Source organism: Lolium rigidum, chromosome 4, assembly GCF_022539505.1.
Source record: "Lolium rigidum isolate FL_2022 chromosome 4, APGP_CSIRO_Lrig_0.1, whole genome shotgun sequence".
NCBI lineage: Eukaryota > Viridiplantae > Streptophyta > Magnoliopsida > Poales > Poaceae > Lolium > Lolium rigidum.
The window spans coordinates 13330606-13341571 of NC_061511.1; the positions used below are offsets into that span (position 1 = coordinate 13330606).

The window sequence follows — 10966 nt, forward strand, 5'->3', positions numbered from 1 at the left end:
AAGGCGGTAGTTAGCGCATGATACACCTATATTTCTATTATTGAAATTGCTGAGTACTCTCGTACTCACCCGTTCCCTCTTGAACCCCCTTCTATATCTGGAGGCATCGAAGGAAGATCTACAGTAAAACTCGAATACGGAGGAGTCAACTACTACAAGAGACAAGACCCTGTCAGAGGAGTCAACGAAGTCAATCACTACATCTTAAATGGAGAAACCCTATAGAAGCGAACTAGCTCCCTAATCCTAGCATCTAAGTAGCTAGAATCCAATCATAGTCTCTCTAGCCAGTCAGGTACCTCTATAGATTAATTTAGTAATAAGTTAGACTATGAGTTCTTCTTCTTGAATTTATTTGCAGTTTTACCGGGAGTGATGTTTTGGCACATGGGAGCGTATGTTCCCTTTATTTTGAAATACATGTTAGACACATTTTAAAATGTCAAAAAAATTGAAACAAAAATTTCGCACGTACATCTTCATGTGCTACGTGCTCACAAAGTTGTTTCATGAAAAATCGACATGTCATGTGGCGTGTGTAAAAAAGACAAAATTTGGTGTTGAAACAAAGACTTGTTACAAGATAATTTTTCTCTTTTTCGCTTAGACTACAAAAAATATCATTTTTTCGTGAAACTTGACGAATACACATATATTATGGAGATGTACATGTAAATTTTTTGTAAATTCTTTTTAACACTTGGAAATATGTCTTTATGGTAGAGGGATCATACGCACCCGGGAGCCGAATTGAGTTTCTGCAGTTTTACCTTATTATAAAGTAGGGTCTTCTGTAAAGAGTATGTGTATAATTTTATAGATATGCCTTGGACCCGCAAATGTTTCTGTTGTACCACTCAGAGGGATGTAATACTAGTGGGATGGTGTTTTATTGGTGTTATGTGAACGATTTGCATACTACACCATGTAGTGGTATGCTGGGTCACTACAATATCCTTCACAAAAAATTAAGAACCTTAGACATGGTGCACATACATTGCTAGAGTTGGTGTCATAGGAACCAGAAGGAATGGACAAACAATGAGCTTGTGCATAGTTTCTGTCCAATGACATCGGCCCTTACCAATTAGAAGTGGCATATCTTCGTCAATGACTAACCTTAGTATACCCAAGTATCTGGGTCTAGTAGATAAAGAATATGGTTGACTAGCGTCTTTCTGGTTATGGTTGAGACTGTCCATGTTGGGTACCCTATTGGCAGTGTAAAAGTGTGCAATCCATCCTTGTGAATCTCCGGCAGTAAGCTTGTGATCATATGTGATACCAATACTAACTCATTCATTGTCGTACTCACTTTGACTTTTGTCATGTTTTTAGATGTATTCGATGGTAACGTAGGAACACGCGGAAGTGATGTCGCTCAAGAAGTAGGATGGACCAATCGGGTCAATGGGAATGTCTATAGATTTTTTATGTAAACATATTTTTTTTGGTAATACGAGTAAATAAGCTTCTTGAGACCCACTTTTCTGATTTATGGTTATTTTCTCATGCCTTGTGCATATATATATGCCTCTCAGACTATAAGTGTGTGGCGGATGTCTCGCTTAGCCTAGTCTTAGGGCGTAACACACCCTAGAGCTATGCGCCCCCATTGGTTGCGAGTTCACCAAGATCGACCCCGAGGCACCTGTGGCCAAGGAAGAAACAATGCCGCTCGCCACCGAGCTCGAGGCCTCATGGCGACCACTTAGACGCCGCGAACCTCCTCCGCTTCACCCAACAACGCCTCAACGTCATCTCCGTGCTCCACGCTACTGCCCTTACCACTATCGTAGTCTCTGTCTCCTCCATCGCCTCCATACCACATAGATCCCTAGCTAGCTGGTTCCGCGAACACATGTAAAAGTAATAAATTGGTTTAAAAGCGCGAACACATGTAAAAGTAATAAATTGGTTTAAAAGGATTTTGGATACACAAACACTATATCATGCTTAGTACATGAAAGGCTATCAAGAGAAAGAAAGTTCACCAGTAAAAGATGCAATAGTGTTCTAGCATATAAGACATGTTGAACCATTTGAACTGCCTAAACGTTTCATATTTGCAGTAGGATTTTCTTGAACTACCAAAACGTTTTGTATTTGGAAACAGATATTTAAAAACAAACTGAATCCCGACATCCCCGCCCTCTCCGCTCACTGCGCTCTCTCTCGCGATCTCGCCGGAACCCTAGCAAAATCCCGGGGACGCCGGGATGCTGCACGAGCTCCTCCTCGCCCTCCTCGGCTTCACCGGCGACTTCGTGCTCGACAACTCCTCCTCCTCCTCCACCCGCCGCCGGCCCTCGCCCGCCGAATCCGTGGCCGCCGGAGACGCCGACGCGGGCCCCGCCTTCCGCCTCGCCCCCGACCTCACCTTCCTCCAGCCTTCCGAGAGGTAAGATAGACCCGAGACTCTTCCCCTGCTACGAATCTGTAACCGCGCGAGGGATCTGTGGGGGCCTGGCCTAGTTAGGTGGTCGAATTCGATGCGGTGCGTTGCGGCATTAACAAACTTAGAACCCGGGGTTCTTGTTTTCCTGGTTGTGTTGCTTGCCTGATGCACAATTTTTTGCTGCGCTTAAGTGCTTTATAACTGTGGCTATTGAATCTGAACCATAGCTAACTGCAATCGCTGTTCGGTCAATCACATGGGTGAATGGAGGATTCAACTAATTTCTTTACTGCCTTTTCTTATTTAATAACATGTATGGTGTATGTGTACCGGTCTGTCGGAGAGCATACCAGTTGAAATTGAAATGTGTAATGCTAGACATTGTGATGGAGTTATGGTATTGGCATATCATGAATTGGCAAGAATTATGGTTTCGACTTCCGGACAAACTTAGGAAATGAGAAATGAGTTATTTCCTAGAAATGTAGCCTCGATAGAACAGGACTAGACCTAAGAAATTCACATTACTTAATCGGAAACGAGTTGTTTCCTGGAAATTTTAGCCTCAGCAGACCAAGTCTAGAACTGAGAAATTCACACATTCCGTACTTCAGTTCTTATTAAGCTTTGTAGGTAGTGTAGTTTAGTTAGATAAATGGAGATGAAGACACTGAGCATATGCATTTACAAGCACATCCATTAGTAGTGCGTCCTGTGTTCTAACAAGGCTGCACTTTTACATGATAAAGGCACACAATTCCACTGTTTAAAAATAACAACGGTATCTGAAAAGATTCATCTTTAATGCACACGCCGTGCTTTTACTCTGCATGTAATGTAAGTATCCATGCTGCGCATGAACTGTGACATACTGCACCGGATACAAGAAATCACATCCAAAAGGAAAGGATATTGCATTAGGTTTCTTTGTGGGAATATTTACATTGGATTTAAGTGTATACAAATTTTAAGAACTCTATGTTTTCAGTGACCAGAAGCACTATCGTGTTGGAAATAATCTTGCCTTAATATAGTGTTTAGTACTAAGTCAGTGATTACGTCTAAAACATGTCATCGAGTCAGTTTGATATCCGAGTTACTCATGTAGTATTTTTTTTTTTTGCGAAAAGAGTTACTCATGTAGTAGGAATCCTAGCTAGTACGTACGTGGAATCCTAGTTGGTTTCTACGTGTACTACTAGCTGGGCACCTGCCGTGTGTGCTTGTGGTCTTCAGTTCGTGTAGGTTTAGGAAAAGTTGCATCAGTTCATGTCCGGGTAGGTTAGTCTTTGGTCGGCCGTGCGTGTATATAAACATGTCCAGGCCGCACAAGATTGTAACCGTGGGAGTTGAGAAAACAGAAAGAAATAAAGAGATTAGAGGGTGCGATATGCACCCTTGGCCATAAATTGTTGTCTGCGTGTGTTCGTCTAGTTTTGATGTGATCGATCCGTGGCTAATCCCAGCATGGCGATCATTTTGGTGCATTTAGTTCTTGGTTGTCATCAATATCGTAGGACATGTGTTGTAGGCAAAATATGGATATCATCTTTGCCTTGTCTTCAGCTCTTGTTTCACCACACATAAGTGGAGTGTCCTCTTTTGCAGGTGCGCTATTGAAAGGCTCATTTCTCTGGGCTTTTACTATAGAGAACTGAACCGCTTTGCAACCGAGTCTCGAGATCTGAGCTGGATTCAGTCTTCTGTAGATGTTTCATCACCTAATGCTGATATAACTCTGAAGGGCAAAGTGAGAAAAGGGAGTGCATACCGGAGAGCAATTGGCAATGGTATTGCCGAGATTTTATCAGTTTATAGGTCAGCTGTTCTGCAGGTTGAGCAAAACCTATTGTCTGATCCATTGCCTATCCTGGCGACAGTAACCCATGGGCTAAATAAGGTGTGTTCCTGAACATCTTGCAGTTACAGTTCCTGTAGGCAATATATTTTCCTAATTTCTGTACAACCTTGTACTATGTATTGCATTTGCAATATTTGTCAACGATAGACTAGTATAAGCTTTTGCACATATATCAATGTTATATTGTATTGGCATGCATGGTGTGTGATGTGTTGTTTTTGGCACTGACCTGATTCATTGTTCTGTGAATTCGTAGTTTGAGGTTCTCCTGCCTCCACTTTATGACCTTGTTGTGGAAATCGAGCAGAAAGACATCAAGGGAGGACAGCTTCTTAACCTGTTGCATAAACGATGCCATTGTGGGGTTCCAGAACTGCAAAGCTGCATTCAGAGGTATTGCATATTCATATATATATGTGACATTTGAAGTAAAACAACTCCCATTTCCATTCCTTTGCACTTCAATTTTTGCAACTACTTTCTCTTACTGCATACTTGCATATTTCTTATGCCCCTTGTGATCCGTTGTTTGCTTATTCTTTTCCTTCTTATTGGTGGTAAAAATAAGAGTAGGCTCCTTTGGCATGGACACCAGGTCATGTTCAACCAGCTGAATTCTTGGATGGTTTATGGTATTCTTCAAGATCAGTACCACGAATTTTTTATCAGAAGGTCAGCATTGAAATACAGAGCTTCCATTAAATATTCTTTTAATTTTGTAATTGCCATTCTAGTCCTGCTTCCGATCCATTGTGGCCACACACTATCCAGTTATACATTTTAGCCTGCTAAATGGCATGCAGACATTTCAACTGGAGGAACCCCAATACCAAGTTCTTTTGAAATTTCGGTTATAATATGAATATAATCTAGATTTTCCTGTATATACCTGCTTCCCTAATCCCGACCCTTAGATATGGAAACAAACTACTGTGACAATTCTGTATGTGATTGACAAGAAGTCTAGTATTGTTAATGTCACTACCTAGGGAACTGAGGGGATCTGGGTTGGATCGTAGGTTGCAGAGAATAGAGAGAGATAGAGATTGAGATAGAGGCCCTGCCATTATATAGCCACGGCTTACATTAACATGGGGAGCAATCCCATGGAAACGACTTGACAATAAAGGGAAACTACTTGGGAAAGATACTAACTAGCAAATGTTAACTGTCTAAGTTAAAGAGATAATAGTCTCTTGGGACCCTTATCCTGAAAGTCCAGCGCTCTTTCCTTGGGTGCCTGGTGCGGTTGCTAGCTGGTCTGGTGCAGCTGTGCCCTTCTTCCTACGCCTATAAGTCATGCCCCACATGACAGTTAAACTGATAGACATGAAAATTTGCTTGCTATATGTGTGGTTTAGAGTTTAGTGTGATTTTGGCTACCTCTACATTCAACATTTTATAGAAACAATTGTACCAGTTGCCTTTTCGCATTACAACAAGTAGTCTTGAGATGTAAAACTACTTGCCTTCCTTTTCAGACAGGTCGACAGGGATGAGGAGAATGAATCAGCTCAGTCAGATGTTGCTGATAAGTTTGCACAGAAATTAGCTAAAGACTCATCCCTGACTAGTTGGCATTCAGGATTTCATGTATCATTGGTATGCTTATACTCATTTTTCTGAAGTGCATGTGTATGAGGCAATAATGTTCCCCTAGATACTTATATACATTGTTTTTTTTCCTGGCAGGACATGTTGCCTGAGTATATCCACATGCGAGTTGCAGAATCAATTCTCTTTGCCGGAAAAGCAATAAGGGTACTTAGAAATCCTAGTCCTGGTGCTACATTGCAGGAACCTGCTAACCAAAGTCAGATCTTGAAAGGATCTCATAGAATGCAAAGTTTCACAGGGGGTTCCGGTGCTCTGAAGGAGCTACCAAACTTCTCCAACATTAGCGCAGAAGAATTATTACCACAAGTTGAAGCGGATAAAGTTGATGCCATGCTCAAACAGCTAAAGGTTAGGTGTTAGCTTTCTGCTGGCAACATTTATTTTCGGCACCTTGTCCTGTTGTGTGTATCAAAAAATGCATTTATATTTATCTCTTTAAGGAGTACTATTGACATATGTTCATGTTATTTCTGCAGCATTCTTCCGAGTTCCATAAAAGGTTGTTTGAGTCTGCTGTTAGCTCAATACGAACAATTGCAGCTAATCATCTTTGGCAGGTACTGGATGACTGAAAGCATTATGTATTCTCTTAATGTTTTATTGCACATGAACATCACCGATTGTTTCTTTCGGTAAAAGCTAGTGGTTGTACGGGCTGATCTCAATGGTCACTTGAAGGCACTTAAAGATTATTTCCTTTTAGCAAAAGGTGATTTTTTCCAGGTAATCATGCACTTCTGGATCCATGAAATATCTTCCCTATTCCTTCTTTTGCATGTATGTGTCTCTGTAGTTGCATTACTACAATGCAAATTTGTGCTGCAGTGCCCTATTGGGTTGTTTTCCTGAAACTCAGAATCATGCTTTTGAACCAGTGTTTTCTCGAGGAAAGCCGTCAATTAATGCGCTTACCACCTCGTCAATCTACAGCTGAAGCAGATCTCATTGTTCCTTTTCAGTTGGTAAGTGACAACCTTTTCCTCGTTGCTGAGGTCTTATTGATACACAATCTTATTTGATCACATTGCTATGTGTCGGTTTATAGTCACCAACTTACGTATAATTGAGTTGAGATCAGCTGTCTGCTGTTTTACCTGATGTTAGCAAATATGTGTGATATTTTGTGACCTGGATTTATTTCCTCTTATTAATTCTGCAGGCTGCGCTGAAGACTATAGGTGATGAAGACAAATACTTCGCCAGGGTTTCCCTAAGGTTGGTATTTCTGTTAGGCACATGTTGTAACTGATGTCAAGCCATGCTTAGTGAATTTCAGTTCTGTGCTGATAACTCATTTTGTTTCTCTTTTGTAGGATGCCGTTGTTTGGTATGAAATCAAGCACCTCGCAGAAAGATCTTCAAAAGTCCAATACTCCAGATCTTTCCTCTCAAGGGAAGGCTAGCTCAGAGTTGGCACTTGATGGATGGCATAGTATTGCTCTAGAATATTCTGTCGATTGGCCACTACAACTCTTCTTTACTCCTGATGTTCTTTCTAAGTAAGTGTTGTACTAAATAGATTATTCTCAACAAAATTATTTTTGAATGCCGCAGTTCTTTGAGTGTGATTTCAGGAGTTCTCTAGCCTTTTAAATTCCCATTTTTTAGAATACACAAATTGTATCCAGGTATCGCAAAGTTTTCCAGTATCTCATCCGATTGAAGAGGACACAAATGGAATTGGAGAAATCTTGGACAGCTGTAATGCATCAAGATCATGTTGATTTTTCTGATTATTGCAAGGATCGGAAAAATTCTTCTGCAACCCAACTGCGCCGGTTACGCACTAAGCCTTTCTGGCGAGTAAGGGAGCATATGGCTTTCTTGATCAGAAACCTACAGTTCTACATCCAGGTAATAACCAGATAAGCTACCACTTTTCTGTATATTCTTCCTTATTCCAGATGTTACCCATATGTGTGCATGTAAAGCTGTCTGGTCTTGTGTCCTTCTTTTCATCTAATCCTAAAGATAACACCTTTTATGTATAGTACTGATTCAGAGCATGTGCATGACGTTTGCTTAATAACTTGAGACCACAACGTGACTGCTGACAATGTTAATTGTACTTTATTTTGCTTGAACACATAAAGTAAAACAATTCATTTTGCTAGATAGCTGTAGGAATGTGCTTTGGTACCAACTTTGTTTAGTTTGATAATTTTCCATATTCCCTTACTTATTGGACTTCTGTTGCAGGTTGATGTAATTGAGTCACAATGGAATGTCTTGCAAACTCATGTCCAAGATTCACACGATTTTACAGAACTAGTGACCTTTCATCAAGAGTAAGCAGCAGTTTTTCACTTTATCTTGTATAACTTATTTTATTAATACGAATAGGTATGGTATTTATTTGATCATGTATTGTTTACGGAATTTATGTCACGACATATTCATATTCTTTGAATAGAATTTTCCATAAGGTCTGATCTTAGAATGTAAATAAAATTATGTAAGTACGTTTATTTTGTAGTCTGGATTAAGCCACTTGAAGCGAGTTCTGTCATTTTTTCGTTACATTTCCCTTTCTTACGTACTCATAAGAGTGTCTTTTGTTATCTGTTGGACCTTTGGGTACGGAATAGGTTTACGTTCAATTACAATGTTGGGAAGTGCTGTCTATTATCTGATGCTTGAGTATATGGATGTATTGGGTATATATAAGGATTTGTATAGCCCTTTCTACAAGTTGCAATAGTTACATGGGGATATTACCGTAACTGGTGGTACTCACAACGAATTTATTCTGTTATGCTATCTTGGCTGACTATTGCCTCTTGCACTGCAGCTATTTGTCAGCATTGATTTCACAATCCTTCTTGGATATAGGATCAGTGTCCAGGATACTGGACAGTATAATGAAGCTCTGCTTGCAGTTCTGTTGGAGTATCGAGCATTATGAAACCGGCGCAAACATGTTTGAGATTGATCACATAACTGAGGTATCGTCCTACCCAACACTATTGGCCTTCTCTAAACAAATTAGGGATGTGCCACGGCTTAGCCCAGCACTTCATGAAAGTCTCACTGCTTAGTTTCCTAGTATACGTATCGTGAACTTACATATTTGGTGATCTTCAGGAGTTCAACAAGAAATCAAATTCGCTGTACACTATCCTAAGGAGTAGTCGACTTGCTGGAAGTCAGAGAGCACCTTTCCTTAGGCAGTTTCTGATGAGACTAAACTTCAACTCTTTCTTTGAGGTAAGTCTCCTCAATTAGGAATCGGTAAACATTAGACTTACATTTTCCTTTTACTTAATGTACATTTTCTCTTTAATGTCAGACAACTGCGAGAGGGGTGATGAACTCGGGCAGGCTTCGCCCAAACACAGCGGGTACCCAGCTATAAGCCTATAACCATCATGGCTGCTTTTGCGAGATTTACACGAAAATGGTGCTGCTTACCGACAATGGTTCTCACGCATCACATAAAGAAGGGAAGGAAGAGTCTATAGCATTTGTAAATTACCTGTAGCGTCAGTTGTTTGCCCTGGAAGTAAACAGTAGGTAGTGTTTGTTTATTCCAATGCTCATATTTATGGCTCATGTGTGTGCGCTTTGATTCCAGCTTTTGATAGATGAGAGTTGTTTGCCCAAAAAGGGGTACCAGGTGATATTTGTTTCCGCCCGTGGTGTGATGTGCATGTGTTTGCTTGCTTTCCTACATTTCCCTTGTTATTTGTTATATCCAATTCTTGGCATGTCAATTGGAAACATGGTGTGGCTGTAGATGAAATGGTAGCAAGATGATGTGTATAGTACTTCAGCATTATTGCAATGCATGATTTACCTTGTAACTATTTCCGGAGGGATGAATGCAATACTGGAATGAATGCCCAAGAATACAAGATTTGCAATCGGGTATACTTTTGATCTACTCTGACAGCCCACCAACATTTTAAAAGCTTCTATGTGCATTAGCATTTGGCCTTGCCGATTCAGGTATGTGGCTCGGTCATCGGTACGAGTTGGAGATCATGAGCATGGCCATGGTGATGGCATGGTCCATCCCTGGCTGAACCACGAGCGACAGCACGTCCTTGCCCAGCAATGTCGTCTTCTCTGGCCCTCCAAGTTTCCGCCTCACCTCGGCGACGAGAGTGTTGTCACCGGTAGAGCCGCACTGGTAGATCCTTGACCATTCTTCCTGCCGTGACCAGCTCAGGCGGTAGAGGCCTGGCTTGTCAGCCGCTAGCACAGAAACGGTGCAGCTGGAGCTGCACAGATCCTTGGTGGCTCTCATCACTAGACGAGGTTCGCCGTCGATCGCCTTATGATAGACGCTGTGGCCATCGATCACCTTGCCGTCGACGTCGCCATTGTACACCTCCCATGTCTCCGGCATCAAGCTCAGCATCTGCATGAAGCTAATTCGTTAGCCCATGTAATGGCCAAATCGTAGTAAGTTAGAATAGATCTACACTCACCTTGCGATGGCGGCGGCGGACGGTGAGGAGGACGCGGCCGGCGTGGTCCATGAGCGCCATGTCGCTGCCCTGGCCGACGCCGTAGTTGTCGACGCGGAACACCATCCGCCCGTCCGCGTCGTCGAACACCGCGTACCCGTCGCCGCGGAACACCAGCGACTTGCACCACACCGTCAGCCGCCGACACGCCGGCGGCGGCTGAGACGACGGCCCTTCCCTGGTCGTCTCCTCCGACTCCGCCATCACCATGGTCGTTGCCTTGCCAAGCTAGCTAAGCCAAGCACTTGGCACCGACGACGTGCGCGCCTGCGCGTGTTGCTCTTCTTTTATAACCCACAAGCTATCTGCCCTCGTTCTTCGTTGCGTCTGCATGGTTTTGACTCTGAATTGTTTAACCTATTTAAATAATCCATAACATTCTTTTTTCCAGATGCAATCGTATCAACGCGTGTACTTTGATTTGGGAGAAGCCTTAGTTTATCCAGAAAACTAATGGATATTGCTGATTCTCTGGGTTCAGGCGTGAGACAATTATTCACTTGTGTCATTGTGTGGAGATGTGGCAGAAACACGCACGTTGGATCCCACTCCCACAGACCACAGTTGACCTAGACAGACCAGCTATACCTAGCTAGCATGTACTGCCGTATAATACTT

General features: G+C 42.0%; 1 protein-coding gene across 1 annotated transcript; it reads left to right on the forward strand.

The window, feature by feature from the left end:
* The first annotated feature begins 2170 nt into the window (after window positions 1-2170).
* Window positions 2171-9759, forward strand: LOC124648987 (gamma-tubulin complex component 4-like). The gene is made up of 16 exons (XM_047188671.1): window positions 2171-2401; window positions 4007-4298; window positions 4516-4652; window positions 4833-4931; window positions 5741-5861; window positions 5952-6224; window positions 6353-6433; window positions 6516-6599; window positions 6752-6838; window positions 7036-7091; window positions 7190-7375; window positions 7505-7730; window positions 8076-8164; window positions 8668-8821; window positions 8961-9083; window positions 9166-9759. The coding sequence occupies exons 1-16, from the start codon at window positions 2220-2222 to the stop codon at window positions 9229-9231; spliced, it is 2256 nt and encodes a 751-aa protein (XP_047044627.1). The 5' UTR covers window positions 2171-2219; the 3' UTR covers window positions 9232-9759.
* The last annotated feature ends 1207 nt before the right edge of the window (window positions 9760-10966 follow it).